This window comes from Haliaeetus albicilla, chromosome 14 (assembly GCF_947461875.1).
Source record: "Haliaeetus albicilla chromosome 14, bHalAlb1.1, whole genome shotgun sequence".
Classification (NCBI taxonomy): domain Eukaryota; kingdom Metazoa; phylum Chordata; class Aves; order Accipitriformes; family Accipitridae; genus Haliaeetus; species Haliaeetus albicilla.
Window position 1 is genome coordinate 15,603,455 of NC_091496.1, and position 19,428 is coordinate 15,622,882.

Here is a 19,428-nt window from a genome sequence, read left to right on the forward strand (position 1 = left end):
CATCTTATATTTTTCAACATCCAAACCTCCCATTTAAGATCATGACAGCCATTCCTTGTTATATTTTTATTACAGTTGAAAGATAAAGGAAATAATTGCATTTTGACTGCACCCCGCAAGATCATATTAGCAAAATGATTGCTTCTTTGCATGACTAATTTTGATTAAATCAGCTTCATTTAAATATCAAATTGTGTTCTTCACCTTCCTTCATTAAGCTATGGTATTCCTGACTGTTTTAAAATTCCATTTTTTATATGGTAAAATGTGCATTTCAATTTATTGTACAGGCTGTTCTTGACTGAAAAAAAAACCAACCCAACAGATAATTTATGGGAAAGGGTTTAAGTCACATTTGGAAATCAACAAGAATAAAATAATGTTAAAATGTGTAATTTCCAAAGAATATACAACCTATAAGGAGAGTATCCTTGGCAATAGGAAAGTTTGTATTACTTGATTTGCCACGAAAGGCAATAAAGAAAATTGTGCTGTATATAGAGGAGCTGAAGATTAACTGCAAAAATGTAATATTTTATTAACTTACTAAATCCTGAAAAGACAAAGATTTTCAGTTTACCTCTTCTCAAATATAATACTTGAAATAATTTATTCTTTCATTGCAAATAACATTATGCTGACTTATAGCTATTTAAAAAATATTTTATACAATTCTGGCTGAAGTCAACACGAAACATGTTATTTGCTCTGGCTGTAAATTATTCCCCCTATAATTGCCTTTTGACAAATGACAGTCTTTTTTATTCAGCTGCTCAAATCTCCGTATGGTTGTGCATCTCCAAATAAAGTCCATGGATTTTAACAGGATTAGTCACCAAACTGGCTACACTTGTGTTCCTGGAGTGATCCATCTGGGGATCCAGCCAACAACAACAAAAAAAGGCTTCCTATTTTGATAAGGTTTTTTAATCTCTTTTAAAGCATTCAGTAATACACATGCTGTGCAAAGCTGAACTTCTTTGACTGGTATTACCCATTATATCAGGGAAAACCAAGCACGAAGTGAGTCTTCACTGCGTTTCCCCTATGCTGCACAGACATCACGTGAAGGTTGTTAAAGGTTTTTACTTTGCTTTCATCTTTGTAAAAAGGGGAACTTGAGGCCAGTACAGAGTTATGATTTCTTATAGCCACAGTTCAGTGTAGCATACATTCATTTTGAAACTCCATGTTTATACAATAGTTTTGCAATTACTTTCTGCTTCAGGCTGGTATTATGATTCTTAATGTTGTTATGCAAACGATTTTTTAAGTCAAAAGAAGTCCACTGCTATAGTGACAATTACTTTTTATAATAGCATCTGTATGAGTAACATACTAGCTATTTCCTTTTGATATTTTCTTTCTATGGAAGTTAATAATGTGTACCTAGAAAAATCAAATTCATTTTTATAGTGTTTGTGGCAGTCTATGGTCTTGTGAAGCTCTCCCTGAAGATGTAACCTTGTCAGCACGACTTTCAGGGTGAGTGTGCAGGCTCCGTGCCGTACAGGGTTCACCTGTGAATCTCATTGCAAGACCAGGGTCAAAAAAGGTCTCAGCACAATCACAGAAAGGGTTTTGCTGTTCATTCCAAAAAAAGAGCCATGGAGATACAAACACTCGGCTGCGTTCAGAGCCAAACAGTCAGCAGCCAGGGTAGGGAAAGAGCGGTGAGGAGGAGTTGTTTGTTTGAATTGGAAGTGAATGGTTATGCCTGAGCTGCATTTGGAGTTCTGGCACCGTAAGGCTGATGAATTAATCCTCCTGCTGTGGGCAGCCTTGGCAAGGCCTTAGCTGGAGTAGTACTATGTCCAGTTTTGTGCAGTGCCTTCCAAAAACGACATGGCCCATTTGGCAAGAGCCTGGAGGCAAGCTACAGGAATCGCAGGAGGTCTGAGGAACATGACCTAAAAGGAGGGAGCCAGCACTGCCCAGTCTGGAGATGGAAAAAGAGCACGAAAACAAGAACGTAGCACCTTTCAACAAAAAGTAGCTGCAAAAAAAGAGGAGTAAGACAAGAGGCTAAACCTGTAGGAGTAGACATCTAGTAAGACGGCAAGAAAATCCTTCCGAAGGAGAAGGCCACTGCGCGCCAGAGCAGATTGCCATCCCCGGGGGGGTTTGAGGACAGCTTAGACAAACGGACTTTGTCCTCGCCCGAGCGCCCGGCGGGACCGGACCGGGCCCCGGCCCCGGCTGCCGGCAGCGCGGCGGGGGGTGGCCGCTCAGCCGCAGCCTGCGGAAGGGCACGCCAGCGTTCGGGGAGCCTGGGCCATGAGCCCCTCTGGAAGCTGCTTCCAGAGAGGTTCTGCTGCCTGTTCCGGCACCAGGACGGGTTCTGCGCGCCTCGTGCTGGCGATTACACCACACGAAGGCTGCGGTGCCTTAGCCTGAGAGCGGATATATCCCCGCTCCGGCTGATGTGGCCGCACCGGGCCAGCGGGTCCCGGACGGCGGAGGGCTGCCCGCTGCCTCTAGGCGGCAAGGCCGGGCACCGCGCTCCGCAGACCCGGGGGGGCGTCCGGGCCCAGCGCCGGCCCCTTCCCCGGGCCCCCGCCTCGCTCGGGGCAAGGGGCCCGGCCCCGGCGCCCGGCTCGGCGGGCAGCGGCGAGGGCCGGGCGCAGCGGCGGGGGCCGGGGCCGGGCGACCCGGGGCCGCGGTGGGGCCGGGCGGCGGCTGCCGAGCGGGGCGGGGAGGCCCCACAGCCGGTTCCCTCTTTGCCCGGCGTGTGATTGGCGGCGGCTCCGGAGCTGCCTACCGCCGGCCATGGAGCCTCCCCTCCGGCCCCTGGCCCGCTCCGCTTCCTGCTGAGGAAAACACCTGTCCGGGAGCCGGAGCCGGAGCCGGGGCCGGGGCCGGGGCCGCGGCCGCGCCGCTGCGGTGAGTAGCTCCGTCCCGGGGGCCGGCGCGGGTCGCCGGCGGACCCTGCCCCAGGCCCGGGCTCGCAGGTGGCGGCGGGGGCGCAGGGCTGGGGCGGCGCGGCCCGGCTTCCCGCGGTGGCGGTGGGCAGACCCGCCCGGCGGGCGCGCCCGCGGCAGGGTGGCGGCTGCGGCCGGCGGCTGCTCCGCCGGGCTGGGCGCGGCGAGGTTTGCCCTCAGGTGGCGACGGCTCCGCTGCTGCTCCCGCGGGCGCTGCGGAGCGGCGCGGCCGCGGCCCCGGCCCCGGCTCCAGCTCCAGTCCCGGCCCCGGCCCCGGCCGCCATCTCGGGGCGGCGGGCGGGCGGGCAGGGCGGGCCGGGTGAGGGAGGCAGCCCCGGCCCGCTGCTCGCCGCCGCGTCGGGCCTCCCTCCCGGGCCTGGCGCAGGCGAAGCGCTTCGCCCAGAGCCTCCTTCCAGCAGGGCATGTGTGACTGTCGGGAGTCGGTCTGCAAGGCGAGGGCTGAGCCCCCAGTACGCTGCCCGGTCCTTCGCTCCTTGCGGCCTTGGTCCCGGCTGACGTCCTGGCCCGAGCAAGAGTTACAGGTTTGACGTAAAACCTGCTGAGGAAGCTCTTAGTATGTTGAATAAAACAGTGCAAAGTGAAGGATCGCACTAGGCAGCGGTAGCTGTTCCCTCTGGTCTTAACGTCTGTGAGTCAGCTCTGCTACAACATAGCTTTTAAGCAGTAAATGACTGTTTCCTCATCCAACAAATAATCTCTTGTGTCTACGCGATATGTGTAGACTAGAAAACCTCCCCCCATCACAAGCTGTCTGAAATAATAGCTGAGGGCATTCAGGTGTTGGTTGTCGGTGATCACACTGCTAAAGATCACTATTTGGAGAACCGGGCATAAGTTGAAAGGACAGGCTGTATCCAAATAGTGAGTGTGTCCCTGCAGGAGCCGTAGCTGCGATCTCCATGTTTTCCAAACTGTAAAGTGATGGTTTAAAGGTAGATTACCATCATTTGTGTAACTCCAGTTAGCTAGAGCTTTACCAAAATTCTTACCTAAATTTTTGGAACCAGCTAGAAGTTATTGTTTGTTCTAGAAGCAACCCCAAATAGATACCTCGTGTAGGAACCAAAATATGCAAAGGTCTGTAGTGAAGGCAGGGGTGTTCTGAAAATACTACAGCCATAATAGCAGTCAGATTCACTGTGCAGCCTCCTGGCGGAGATGTTCAGCTGTATCTGCTGATTAGTACAGTTTTTGATGAAGAATGTGACTATATTATCTGTGACGTTTACTTGCTGATGGGAAACTGCACTGATTTCATTCCTGTGAGAGCTAGTAGTTGCTAGAGGATTTAACAAAAGAACTGAGCAAAACAGTTTTTGTTCTTGTGTTCATGTGTAACATGTTAGTGCTGTATTTTGCCCGCATAGTTCAGCACTGGATCATTGTAGATGTAGGGAAGATGTAGTGTACACCTATCCAGCAAATGCAAAGCAGTCTCCTGCTACAGGACAATGCTGGCAAGTAGATGTAGTATGCTGCTTGGAAAACTTAGGGTCGTGTCCTGGGTGGTTTTTTTCATTTATCTTAAAAGTGTGAATGTAAGTAGATTATTATTATATTTGCATAATGTGTGCACGAGGTGATTCTTACTCTGATAGAGAGTTTCTTGCAGGTTATGTTGTCTGGGAAAGAGCTGACACTGAAGTGAAAAGAATAATTTAAAAATAAGGTTTTCACATAGTAAATTAAACCAGAAGCAGAAACTAGTATAGTGTAAGCATAAGAATAATTGGTGAAGAATAAGTAACTGGTAAAACTCTAACAAGCAGTGATGCTTGACAGATATCTTGAATTTTTTGTAGCAGAATATATGAAGTAATTCATGATAATATCACATTGTCTTTTTAAAGCACCTTTGAACCAGTTTTCTTAAATCTTTTAACAAGTTTACTCATCAATTTATCTCCTAATCCTGCTATGAATTATGTTTCGGTTTCAGTTACCCTAAACTGCCCTGGCTCCATGCCCTTCCCTTCTCTTCCCTCCCCTGCCCTACCACTCCTGCAAGTGATGAGTCAGATCAAGGAACTGATCCAGCTGAAAATTAACCAAATTTTTTTGTTGTTCTTGTTATGATCAGTTTGCTGACCTGGGTGATGAGATAGGAACACGACTGGAGACAAAGGCAAGCCTGTTTGCTTGTCTTAGTTACCTTTTACAGGCCCACCTCCTCCTGCTTCATTGCACCCCATCAGGATTCATGGACCAGTGGTAGGACAGTTCTCCTAATACAGGGAAATTCAGGGTTGATGAGGCTCATTAGAATTAGAAATAAAAGAGAGTGATTTTTTTTTTTTTTGTGGTGTTGTTGCAGTAGGCATGTAGGAACGTCAACACTGCAAGTAATGCTTAGGCATGACAAAGGTTTTAGGAAGTTATTTTAAATGATTTTACATTATAAATGTCAAAGTTTTCTGATGCATATGCACAAGGAAATACGTGGTTTTGCCATGCCTACACATGGGTCAGCAGAAAATAGATACAATTTGGTGTCACCCTAAGAATGGGGATGTGTGTCTGTCATTCCTGAGACAGATTAGAGGCAATCATCACTCTAAGAATTGGCTTCTGAAGCTGATGAAAAGGGGTCAGAGCTGAACTGGAGATGGAGTTGGACATCTGGACTGGACTAGACATGGCAGGTCACAGCCCAAATGAATGTGGGAGAAGAGACAGTCTTGTATGGGCAGTTACACAAGTGTCACGTGTTTTGCATTGTATCTGGTGCAGTTTGTGGCAGAATATTTGAACCTTTCACAAAAGTGTTCTACCAGTCTTTTTAAGTGGATGAAAGTGTCAAGAAATTATGTTCATTGAGCAGTGTACAGGGTAGTTCTCTGCTGCATGAGGTAGAGATGCTGCTTTTGATTGTCTTGATGGTCTTGATCAATGGAGTGGTGCTAGAATAGCTTAGCAGGAGATGGAATATTTGTGTGTATATGTGTTTGAAAAATTAAGTGCATAGCACATGGTGGCAAGATGAGGACATTTTAAACTGGCATGCTTTCTTAGGTCTGGCAGAACCCCACGAAACTGTGATGAGTCCAGGTTTACTTAATAGGGTCAGCACAACGACTTTTAGAACGAGGGATATTTGCAAAAAACATGTAGCCTGTTGGCATGAAAAAACCCTCGCTGCTAGTTGCTTATGTTTAAATGAAGAATAATATGGGACTGTATTACACATTTTAGAAGTTATACTTCAAAGTACAGACTCTGCAAAAGTGTTGCAAAGTCAGGCTCTCCAAAGTCAGGGAATTTCAACACATAGGTTTCGCAAAACATGTTTTCCCCTTAAGCGTTGCTCCTTTTCTTTTCCTACACGTCCAGCTCCCTTTCCTTTTTATGTGAAACCGGCTGCTTCCTTCTTCTCCATCATCCTGGGCACTGCTATTGAGGTTACAGGTGCTCAAGTTTTCCAGCAACCAAGTGCTTTTTTCAATTGAGAGGAGGACTAGAGAGGAAAGCAGTGTGTAGTGCTGAGATGCCATGGAGACTGTGGCTGGTGAATGCTGACGGCCTGCACATGCGCGGAGGACGAGTGTTGGAGATGTATTGGCCAAGATGGGTAGGTTTCATAGTGGCGACACAATGTTCAGGGCAACTTGCCACTTCCTTGAGAGATTTCAAATACTGGCCCTAAAAGCTAGAGGGAGCTAGGACAAGGTGTGTTTTCCCCAAACTCACTTCCTGAGAAAAATAACCTCTAAAAAGAAATCAATCTTAGCTGCCAAGCAAAATGATGCTCTGAGAAAGAAAGTAGAGCTATGTCTATGGTGGAGGGTATTTTGGTTTTTTCACCTTGGCAACGTGTTAATTTCAGAGGTTGTGAGTGGCACATTGGAGGCAGGTAGGAGACTATCAGATTATTTTTGCCAATACAGAGGGTCCTTTTTTTTTTCCCAAAAGAGACCACCACTTCACTGTTGCTAAAAGACTTTTCAGTTGTTTCATATTTTTTTCTCCTTCTCAAGAGTCATCATTTTTGTAGGATATGTACTGCTGTAGGATGTGTACTGCTTGTTGCTCTTCAAAATGGTCAGTATTTCACTGGAAAAGTCATAAGGAAAAACGATACAGTTAGAGGTTTTTCTGTCTTTTCTTTCTATTTGTACATGGTTTCCCAAATTTTTTCCTGTGGGGACTTTTTTTAGTAGTAAACCAGAAGAATTAGTGTTGAAAGTCCATGGTTTAAATTCTTCCTGAATCTTATATCATCATTTCTAGTGGATTTCACTGTGTGTTTGTAATCATAAATGGGTAAGTTAAAAATACTAGGAGGAAGATTGCCCAGCAGTTCTTTTGCTGAGCTTACCATGCAAGATCCTTGGCAGATACCATCTCCATGTGATGCCTGTACAGACACTGGCTTAAAAAACTAATGAATTTAAGTTGGGAGTCCTCAAAGGGCTATCACCATGAAAATAAAAATAAGGAAACATGGCAGATTTAGTCGTCTTTTATCTAGTGTTTTTATTTAACTTTTATAAAGTAGTTAGGCTCTCCAAAATGCATTGTTTTTAAAATGTTTTATTTGGATTCATTAGATTTATTGCCTGGATTATTCTTAGCTATTTTTAAAAGGCTGTAAGCATGTCTTCTATGCATGTGTGTTAAAATTAAATTGGTATACTGTTAGTGTATTTTTACTGTTGTAACAGGAAAAGCATTCTGACTTTTTTTAAAATGAGCAATCATATATATAATCAACTTGGTTAAAACTTCCTTCCTGGTAAGTGCAGCACTTCCTTTGCATCTGGATATGAGGGCAAGCAAGAAAAGCAGAACAGCTTAAACAAAGAAATTTTTTGTGTGAATGATCTTCCTTTAAAAAAATAGGAACTTCAGAAGCTAAACAAATGAATCGTCTTCAGCAATTCAGCCTTTATTTTATAAGCAGGTAATATTTCCTTGTGCTTTGTCAGTTACAGAGGTGGTGTGTCCACAGTCGTTGCTTTCCGGAACTTGAAAAGAGAGTTTTAATTAGCATGCTATGTTGTTTCAGTTTAACCTTTTATATTTTTATCTTCTTGTTTTGTTATCTGCTAAGGCATCGTTACATTGGTTTTAGTTTTTCCAGCAGTTAGAGAAAGATTTTATGTGTAAAAAGCATTGTCTGGAAAAGAAGTTCAGTATGTTGCTGTAACTTAGCTTGTGCAAGCGTGCTCAGTCAGCACTGCCTTCCTCTTCCAAGCTCTCAGTTAATAATTTCCACTTTAATATTGTTCAAGGGAGATTAACTGTGAGCAACAATATTTTTTGTTTACTGAAAGTTGATAAGGTAGGTTACTCGTGTTCAATATTGTTTTACAGGTGGCTTAGGTGTGATTTGATGTATAGGGTAATAAATCGGCATCAGCTTGGGAGTTTTTCCTTCCGTAACAAACTAATAGTTTATACTGGAAGTGTTTACTTTTAAAATGGATGGAAGTTATCAGTCTGGTGAATGGATTTATTTAAAAGAAGCACATCTAAGGGTACTAGGCTTGAATTTAGATGCACATTAAATATCTGTCTTCAGAAGTAGTCCCTGACTTTTGAATCCTAAGGGCTTTTTTTGGTGTAAGCCCATCATTAAAAAGAGAGGCAGAGGAAAATGGGAATAGGCTCACCTCTGTCCAGTCTGCAAATAAATTGCTTGTTTTCTTACTTGTTGTCATTTCTGGAGCTCAGTGGCATCACATTCAGTTCATACACAGTAGCGTGTCTTTTGATTTGTATGAAAATCCACTTATGTTAATTTCAGCGGCATCAAAACAGATGAGGCAGCAGAAGAATCAGTGCTTGATCAAACAGAAGCGAGAACAAATCTGTATGGAGGAAACATATAGTCAGACTGCTTATCCTCAGTGAAATCTGTGAAGGCTGTTTAAAAGCTCTATTTTAATTATTTAATCATTTGGGGGTTGTTTGGGTTTTTTTTAATATATTTGGTATTGAATTGAATAGATTACATCTGAGGTGGTTTATTTAAATCAAATATTTATGATGAGAAATTAAGGGGAAAGGGAAACATAAAAACTGTATACATAGCAGGATTCTGACTGGCCTGTGATTTTAATTAAGAAGAGTTAAAAAATAAAAGTAAAGAAAAATGTAAATGAGAAAGTAATCAATTTGTATATTTTGCTAGATTTCTTCTGGCATGGAGTTGGGGGATTATGAACAGCCCGTTGTTATGAGAGAGGAAAACAAACGAAGGAGAAGAAGAATGAAACCTCATTGTACATCGAGTAATTTGTCATCAATGGAACTGATATCCATTGAGTTCATTTTACCTACGAGCAATAAACATACTAAAGTACCGGAAATGATGTTACTCGAAATAGCTGGCAACTGTACAGTTGAGCAAATGAAAGCACAGATTTGGATGCGTGCAATAGAGATGAGTCAAACCACAGACTTCTACCATGCATTCACCCCGGATCAATTTATTCTGCAGTATCAGAAGAAAGGGCAATGGTATGAAATTTATGATAAACATCAAGTATTACAAACATTGGACTGCATATTATACTGGAAAGTGTTACAGAAAAAGGTAGGCAAGATCTATGTTGTCCAGAAACAAAAACCATCAGAAGAAGTTCAGGAATTTCAGCGGCAACTTAACAATTTGATTGGTTATGATGTCACTGATGTAAGCAATGTGCATGATGATGAACTAGAATTTACCCGTCGCAGATTAGTCACTCCACGAATGATAGAGGTAGCCTGTAGAGATCCTAAATTGTATGCAATGCACCCATGGACTACATCTAAGCCACTCCCAGAATATTTATTTAAAAAGATCACTAATAATAACATTTTCATAATCATACATAGAGGAACAACTAGCCAAAAAATTAAAGTGTCAATAGATGACACTCCTGATATGATTCTCCACAGCTTTTTCACAAAAATGGCAAAGAAAAAGTCTTTGATGGACATTCCTGAAGATCATAGTGAACTGGATTTTGTTCTCAGGATTTGTGGCAGAGATGAGTACATTACTGGAGAGACACCAATCAAAGATTTTCACTGGATAAGACAGTGCCTTAAGAATGGGGAAGAAATCCACCTTGTCTTAGACAATCCCCCTGACCCGAATGAGGATGAGGTTCAGAAGGAAGAGTGGCCGCTGGTGGATGACTGTACAGGAGTTACAGGTTATCATGAACAATTGACAATAGATGGAAAAGATCACGAGAGAGTCTTCACTATTTCTTTGTGGGATTGTAATAGGAAATTTAGGGTGAAAATAATTGGCATTGATATCCCAGTTTTACCAAGAAATACTGATCTTACTGTGTTTGTGGAGGCTAACATTCAACACGGGCAGCAGCTCCTTTCACAGAGGAGGACTTCATCGAAGCCTTTTACAGAGGAGGTTCTGTGGAATATTTGGTTGGAGTTTGATATCAAAATCAAGGACTTGCCTAAAGGAGCACTCCTGAATCTTCAGATATACTGTGGCAAAGCACAGGGACTGTCCACAAAGACGAACCTTCCATCACATGAATCCCCCAACTCTGATTCAAAATGCAAAACTCAGCTTCTCTATTATGTAAATCTTTTGTTGATAGATCACCGTTTCCTGCTACGAAGTGGGGAGTATGTGCTCCACATGTGGAAAATTCCAGGCAAGGGGGAAGAACAAGGAAGTATCAATGCAGACAAACTCACGTCAGCAACTAACCCGGATAAAGAAAACTCAATGGCTATCTCTATTGTGCTGGACAAATATTGTCACCCAATTGCCTTGCCCAAGCACAGGATAACATCAGACCCCCAAGGGGATAGGACACGAGCTGAAATGCCCAATCAGCTTCGCAAGCAACTTGAAGAGATCATAGCAACTGACCCACTTAATCCACTTTCTCCTGAAGACAAAGAACTGTTGTGGCACTTTAGATATGAAAGCATAAAGCACCCCAAGGCATATCCTAAGCTGCTTAGCTCTGTGAAATGGGGACAACAAGAAATAGTGGCCAAAACATACCAGTTGCTAGCTAAAAAGGAGGTTTGGGATCAAAGCACTTTAGATGTTGGACTCACAATGCAACTTCTGGATTGTAACTTTTCGGATGAAAATGTCCGAGCAATGGCAGTTCAAAAACTGGAAAGTTTAGAAGATGATGATGTTCTTCATTATCTTTTACAACTTGTGCAGGTAAGGTGTATTTGCATTCTTGAACTCTGCCTTCCGGGAATATTTGCATTACCCCATCATCATTCCTGTCTTAGTAGGTCTAGTTAGTAATCCCTGGTTTTGAAGTCTTCAGTGTTTAGTCAAAGCAGTGGTAATAACCAAATTAACCTAAACCACTCTTTCTACATTTGCCTTTTGCCTGTGTTGTCATTTTTGTGTTACCATTGCCTTGTGTCTTAACAATTTGTGTCTTGGGTTTACAGTAGTATGTTTTTCTGGAAATTGTCAACATTAGCACAGCTATGATGGGAGCAAATCCTAACTGTGCTGTCTCTAATCCTGTTCGATCAGGTCTAAATCACACAGCACTGAAGAATTGTTGACCGGCTTTACCAATAGTTCAGAAATAGTGTAGACAGAGAGAAGGTAAAGGCAGATGTTGGCAAAGGCAAGGCCTGAATAAAAATCAGGGGTTGGGTTTTAGGTCAAGAATAACAGTGTAGTTACATAGTATGTTGCAGTGCCTTCAGTCTTGTACTGTTAAGGGGACCAAATTTATGTAGAAGCTTCCAAAAAATTTTAAAAAGTCAATAAAGGGTTGCTAGGACTCCATAATAAGATTAATTCATTCTGGGAAGCTGGGTGAAAAATTGTGTTTTTAATGGCATTGAGTCACCACTGTATCGATTTGAAGAGCTTTGTGTGCGGGTCTGCCAGATGAAACGTTTGGAAGGTTTGTATCAGTTATACAAGAAAATTGGTTTGTTTCCTTTTTCACAATGTGATGCCGGAGCTGGGCAGCCTGTCAGCAGCAAAGTCATGTCTGATGGCTGATGAAAGGTGTAACACTGCGGTTCTTCCTGGTAAACACAGCCCATGAAGCAAGGCAACTCTGCAGGCTTCCTACACCCGACAGGGCTCTGGTTCGTGTGGAAAGGCTGTTGCCCCGAAGAGCAGGAAATACTTTTTTCAAAGAATCAGAGGACAAAATTGGCATTCAAAATTTAAAAAAAAAAAAAGGAACTGCTGCAGCCAGGGAAGCTGTGGGATGGGGCTTTTAACTTCTGCGGGTTCAGAGAGCCCGGGTGCCCGGGAAAATGAAGTTAGTATTTGAGATTTTGCTGCGCGTCAGTAGTGCTTTAAACAAGGCCTTTTTAGCCTTGTCTTTGCTTGTCTGAAGATTAGGCTCCCCAGGCAGAATTTATGCACTTCTGCATTAACCAAAGGAGTCTCCACGGTTACCTCATTGGGCCTCCCACATAGCAGCTGCTCCATATATGCTTGGCTTGTGAGCTTTTGCTGTCTACATGTGGCTCAGCAATTTTATTTGCTTTTGCATCCAAATTAGGGGTTTGGGATGGTGATTGGTTGATATCAAAGTGCCTGAGAGAATGGGGGAAATACTGGGGTTTTTCCATTTGTTATTGAAATTATTTGTTTCCAGGAATTAAAAATTGGAGAGTTTTAAAAAGAATAAATCTCTCCAACAGTAAATTAAATTACTGTAGCATAAAATCATAGTATCTTAACTTCACTGTGTCATCTTTAGTAAGAGATGTAGTAAGAAATTAACAGATTACCATCCCCCAAAAGGCAATATATACTAGATCCCAACTTTTACCTCTCTGCTGCTTCCTTGTCTTTCCTTCCTTGGCTAACAACAGAGCATAGGCCATCAGCATCCTGCAGCAAAGTATTGGTACCACAGTGTTTTTGAAAACCCACATTTTTCAGAGAATGGGTGTCAGCCATTCCTCTGCTCTAACGGACACATCCAAGACATTGTCTTCTGCAAACGGTCATCACTTTTCACATGAATGCCTTCACGAAAGCTTTATGGCTTATTTCACTCTGCACAGGATATTCCCATTTTACCCCCCCGTAGAGTTAGAAATCAAACAAACATTTTATTTCCCCCCAGGTTTATCCCAAATAGAAGCAGCCATACTGTAAATAAACTTATTGAACTTCCCATAAAGGTCTGTTGTTCTCTGTCCGGTTGATAACACATGGATAGGATAGTTAAAATACAACAAAATCCATTGTAAAACAAACACCAACAACTGTACTGCTTGTATATGGCAGTGAGTAAAGCTCTTCCGCTGAATTGACAAGGCAAAGGTACATGCAGGGACCTGATGAACTGCCAGTAGACTTTTTTAATAGCTAGCTTTAATTGTTGCTATTCAAATGTTGATATTTGACTTTGTGAAGAAAAAAGAAAGGTGGGATTGACTTTTTAAAATAATTTTTTCTAAAACATAAGCATAATAAGGATGCTCATAATACATTTTTCTAATATTCTTTTATGTTAAGATATATTTGCAACCTTAATACAAGGAGGTTTTGTTTTGAAGCAATGGCTGGTTGTTTGGCTGTATTTAATTCTTAAATTGTTTTTCAGGGATATGCACTGAGAACATTCACCAAAGTATATACCAGAATGAGGTTTTTAATAGGCTTTCTTGGAACTGTCAGCAAATCCATTTGAATTTATGTAATAATTACTGCTTTTGGGTGTCTTGTTGCAGTGAAAATTAATTTTCATTAAAAAACCCTCATACCTCATAATCTCATACACAAAGTAAAAGGATCTATGTATTTTAAAATCAGTTTATGTTTGTGAGTTCTCATTATCTTTCCTAAATAAGTTGGTGTTGCTTGGGGAAATAAAACAGTATTGCAGAGACAATTGCAGGTCAAGACAGTTCTTGCAGAATTATGGTACTGTAGAAGGGCAAGTCTAGTGCTTGCCTTTCTTTTCTGTCTCCTAGCCAGCAGCTGGCAAGAACAAGTCTTTGTAGCCTTTTTATAAGTTGGTTCATTGTAGAAGGTAGACTGAAAAAGCTCAATTTATTTTTCTTTTTTTTTTTTCTATTGAATAAACCCACAGGACAATTTACATTTTAGAAATAGTGTTGATATTTTGATGATAAAAAATACAACTGTTTGCTGCAGTACTTTTAAGAGTTTATAAAAACCCTGTGATTTGTTTGATGAATTTAGTAGACCTCTGCTGATGGCTTGGTTGCTTCTCTGCAAGCTGCAGACCACAGTGATCTTGAAAGAGCCATTATATTCTGTTGAATAACTATCATTAGAGGTTTGCATACTTTGTTGCTTCTGAAAGCTGAGCATACTACATGCACCGGGCTCTCTGCACATCCCTTTGTTTTCCCTTAATCTCCCTACGTGCCACTTCCTGGCGCTCTATTTCCAGAACCTGAAGCCATTCACCAACCCCCTCAGTCCATGACAGGGATTTTGTGACTCTCTTCCAGAGATTGTATGCTTCTTATTTCTCTTTTCTTGCCCTGGGATATACATGTGTACTTTTTTCCACCATTAATCTTAATACAAACCTTCTATAAACGTGAGTCCCTCAAGCAACAGGAAAGAAGTTGCTGGAAAAACCACTTGGAAGTGGACAAGTTCCCTGGCACAGCCCAGTACCTGAAAGTGTGATAGTTTTCTGGTAGACCAATTCACTTGGTTATTGGGATGGGAGAGAGAATAACAGCAAAAATTTCCAATCCTGACACTTCAAAAAAGTTGTTGACCTTTTGTTTCCACCCTTTTTTGGTGGTAGCTTGGAAATATCTGTGGGATTGGATGGAGGGGAACAGCTGTTGGAAGAGAAAAAATACATCTGTGGTCACAGAGTCATTAAAAAAAAAAAAGCTCTGGTGAAGTCTTCTTATTAATTGTACTCCATTAATACAGGATGCGTATCAGAGCCTTTATTCTATTTTGTCATTCATTTAGGGGCTAAAGGCCAGATTAGGTGCTCTGAAAAGCTGCTCCGGTATCCTGTGCTTGTTGGGGAGCCCAGCAGTCAACCCTGGTGCCCAAGTCCTGAAGTGGCGGGTGTTGTCAAAACAGTGCTTTATTATTGAAAATTTTTATTAAAGAATGATTACAAATACGTCATTTCATTTGGCAGTAATCTTTTCAAGCCTTCTCAGTGTCAGTCAGACTGCAGACTGTTTTCTCATCTTGCTGTTTTTTGCTACCGCCTGAGAATGATGTTGCTTTGTTCACATGCCTTCGTGTACACAGAATGGTCTTGCTGGTTAGCTGCTCCCTGCATTGCTTTATTTGTCACATTAGTAATATACCTGAAAAGAACCTGTTGCAAAGAAGAAGTCCTTCTTGAATCAAACACAGAGAAGCCTTGCTTTGTTTTTTTCAACTTTGTTTCCTTGAAAGACCTGGTTTGTTACATGTTTTCTGCTCCTGCAGCAGTGTGTTCTCTGGATGTCATGGGTAAAGTATAAGTGCAATGGGATCTTAAATATGTTAATAACATGTCTTCTATGTTTGTGTTATTCAGGCTGTGAAATTTGAGCCATATCATGACAGTGCATTAGCCAGATTTCTGCTAAAACGTGGTTTGAGAGTAAGTACTTCAAAATACAGTCAACTTATGCTAAAGTTACTGGCATTATTAAAACCCTCTGTCAAGAAATGCATGCTGATTGTAGTATTTTTCTTTACCTCTAGAATAAAAGAATTGGTCACTTCTTGTTTTGGTTCTTAAGAAGCGAGATTGCCCAGTCCATGCATTACCAACAGAGGTTTGCAGTCATCCTAGAAGCCTATCTTAGGGGCTGTGGAAAAGCGATGCTACACGATTTCATGAAGCAGGTTCAAGTAATTGAATCACTGCATAAAGTCACAATGGAGATAAAATCAGTTTCTGCAGAAAAGTATGATGTCACTTCTCAAGGTATTTGCTAACAGGCATTTCTTCATTTGTAATAATAGTTTTTTCTCTTTGAGCGTGAAAATCTAGGCAGCAAATTGTACTGTTTATTTAGAAAATTAATGGATAAATTACTGTCAAAGGGCATCATTATTACTTCTTTTAAAATGCCAGTGTAAGTTAATAGTGATTGAACTAATAATACATTTGTTTGCTCATTCCATCCCAAAAAGGGAAGAATATCAATGTTGTAGACACCCAGTACTTTCCCATGCTTTGGCTTATCTTCTTGAACCTCACGCCATGCAACTGGGAAACAGCTAAGTTCTTGTCCATAACCCTCAGCTGAATGCCGGCACTGAAGAAAGAAACAACCCAGGACACAAATATTAACTGGAAATAAAGAGGAAACGTGACACTTGCCAAGAAACACAGCCTTACCCTAAACAGTCACGAAAAGACTCTTGGCAAGAAGGCTGGGGAGGAGTCCAGTACAGCCTCTGCTATGCCACAAAAGTAGCTGGTGGATCAGCAGTGAATATACAGAGCACATCTCTGGGGCTTTGTGATGTGCTGAATAGGAGTCCTGTGAGACACAGATGTGGTATTGTTAGTTCTGGTTCTTGTAAGCACTGCTTTGGAAGCCACAGTAGGGTTATGCAATGCCTGTTTACCTCTGGGTTTTGCCTGCCATTATTTCTTTTTTCCCCAACATCCTTAAAAGCTTGTTTGTCATATTCCTCTTAGTTGCTTGGTGTTGGGAGTAAGTGCGAGAAGACATATGACAATATTCAAATTCTAAAACTGTAGAGAGACCAGCTCTTCCTGCATGTTCAGCCTGGTATGGTCCAGGCCAGGAAGTCCTTGGTTCAGAAAGCCTTTCCACTCTGGTTATGCAGAAGTGGCTGTAGTGGTATTTCAAGAGAAATTTGAAGGAAGAATGCATTTATTCTTCAATATATAATGTAATATCAGTTACGTTACCACATAGTGTGAGTTAGGGGACTTACTGAACCCCCATATAAAATATTGTTTCTAAACAACTTTCTAAAATTTATCTTAAAATGATCTATAATCTAAATATATTTGGTCAGAATCCCGTGTTTTGGAAAGAAACTTTACAGCCTTGCAGATGTACAGGTCTGACAGCAGCGGTTTCCAGAATACGTTATCTTTGAAGGATATGTGGGCAAAGAATAAAAGTTTCAAGAGAAAGCAATCACATTAACACCCACCAGGTTTTGAAATTAAAGAATCTTTGTATATAATGTACAGCAGAACATTGAAAGATAACTTATATAATTGACATTTTCACTGAATAAGGCTTCCTGAAACTGTGGAGTGTCCTACTAATGCTATAACTAATTTAATTTATTCTCAGATTATTGAGGATATGATTTTTCCTACAGGCACCTTCTACTTCTTACATTTTTAAAAACGTATATCCTAAAATTTCTTCTTTATTGCTTCTTCTTTGCTCCATCATTTCTAATGTTCATAGTTGTTTATATTTTCAGTCTGAATGTTTTGGACTGTTTCGTTTCATTCTGTCATGCAGCCTTATCTAATTCTTGTATATATTTTTCTTCCTCCAGTATTTGTGGATTTTTTTAAAGAATACATTCCTTCCTGTTAGGTCTATACCAGTCGAGTAGCAATCATGCTGTCAAACTGTTTCTTTCATTTTTCCTGTAATCTCCTTGCTTATATTTGAACATAGCGAGTAATAATAAATAAATAAATTCTTAAGGTCATAGCATTACAGCTTACATAGGATTATCTGCTCTCATCACCACTCTGTTAGATGATTGTCTCCCAAGAATGTCTATGCATCTGTTTTTTCTCTTAAAATGCATAGCACTTTGTTCTTAAGCCAGATCAACTTGGAATTGTTTTAGCAAGCGCCTTCACTTGCGTTTTAAAATCAGCTAATTCCTAATCTTTACTAGCTTTAATTGGTTGGCATACAATTTCAAATTACATTACATTACAACGAGGAGACTTACTGAAATCAAGCTAGATTTGTCTAGGAAATCAACGGTTATGTTTTAGAAGGCTGTTTCATAACCCAAGTTACTACAACCTAGGGTTTTTTGGGGTTTTGTTTCCTTTGGGTTTTGTTTTGTGGTTTTTTTTTTGAAAGGTGTGTAATGATAAAGTCCACTTATTAGGTCCTGTATCTTGCTGTCAGATTTATTTACTTTTTACCAGAGGAGACACCACATTGGTCACCTGGCACCACTAGGTAGTTCCTTTCTAAAAGCCTTTAGGATAAGTGTAATATTTGTGTTCTGTGAGTTCTCAGGTAATTCTTGTGGCTTGACTTCCTTAATTTGATAGCAACTTTTGAAATGTCTTCATTTTCTGGACATGAGCCAGCAATGTGCACTCGCAGCCCAGAAAGCCAGCTGTATCCTGGGCTGCATCACAAGAAGTGTGACCAGCAGGTCGGAGGGGGGGTGGTCGGAGGCGGGGTGGTTCTGCCCCTCTATTCTGTGCTCTGGTGAGACCCCACCTGGAGTACTGCGTTCAGCTCTGGGGCCCCCAGCATAAGAAGAACATGGACCTGTTGGAGCGGGTCCAGAGGAGGGCCACAAAAAGGATCAGAGGGCTGGAGCACCTCTCCTATGAATACAAGCTGAGAGAGTTGGGGTTGTTCAGCCTGGAGAAGAGAAGGCCTTTTTGCAGCCTTTCAGCACTTAAAGGGAGCTTATAAGAAAGATGGGGACAGACTTTTTAGCAGGGCCTGTAGTGACAGGACAAGGGGTAATGGTTTTAAACTAAAAGAGGGTAGATTCAAGCTAGGTTTAAGGAAGAAATTTTTTATGATGATGGTGGTGAAACACTGGAACAGGTTGCCCGGAGAGGTGGTAGATGCCCCATCCCTGGAAGCATTCAAGGTCAGGCTGGATGGGGCTCTGAGCAACCTGATCTAGTTGAAGATGTTCCTGCTCATTGCAGGGGGAGGGGACTAGATGGCCTTTAAAGGTCCCTTCCAACCCAAACCATTCTATGATCGTATGGTTTTACAATTTTGTATATTAAGTATCCAGGTCCATGTCTAGCTTTCTCATTACAACTTTTTTTGCTCTTTAATTTTTATCTCCAAAATTACTTGGAACATGTATATGCAGCCTCTGCTGTGTAGCTGCACTTTCTTTTACAACAGTCTTCTGGTTTTTGTCCTAACGAAGGGTAATACTCAGTGTATTGCTTATGCTGCTAACGCCTGCTAGCTGAGGTGAACAGAGTGCATCATATGTAGTATAATGCATGTTGTTCTAAGCTGAAGGTTCAGAAGCTTGAAGTTTTATGAATGAAGAGATTCAGTTTATATACGAACATTAAAATTCTTATTCGTATAAATATACAGCAGATTGTCTTCTTACTGGAATGTGAGATTAACAAGGCTGCACTATGAAAGCAGTTTTAGGAGGATAGGAAATTCAGTATCTCTATAGTTGGAGTCCTTATGATTACAGTATAATTGATTCCAAGAATTCAAAAGCCATGAGTCTTTCTGCAAGAGCAATGAGGTAGGTCAAAATAGTACTGGAAAATGCGAGGTGCTTTTAAATGCCTCCTCCTCCTGAGCCTTTGGGGTTGATAGTTCAACATTTCCATGGCAGTTAAAAGGGCAAAATATTTTTTGG

General features: G+C 41.6%; 1 protein-coding gene across 2 annotated transcripts in view; it reads left to right on the forward strand.

The window, feature by feature from the left end:
* The first annotated feature begins 2,662 nt into the window (after positions 1 to 2,662).
* Positions 2,663 to 19,428, forward strand: part of PIK3CG (phosphatidylinositol-4,5-bisphosphate 3-kinase catalytic subunit gamma) — a 35,770-nt gene continuing 19,004 nt past the window's right edge. The window contains exons 1-4 of one of the 2 annotated variants that reach the window (XM_069801835.1): positions 2,663 to 2,883; positions 9,076 to 11,091; positions 15,404 to 15,469; positions 15,574 to 15,799. In XM_069801835.1, the coding sequence (XP_069657936.1) occupies positions 9,088 to 11,091; positions 15,404 to 15,469; positions 15,574 to 15,799 (2,296 nt within the window). In that variant the 5' untranslated portion in view covers positions 2,663 to 2,883; positions 9,076 to 9,087. Of the gene's footprint in view, positions 2,884 to 7,557; positions 7,843 to 9,075; positions 11,092 to 15,403; positions 15,470 to 15,573; positions 15,800 to 19,428 lie in introns of those variants that run through there. The other variant, XM_069801836.1, reaches the window with a different exon arrangement.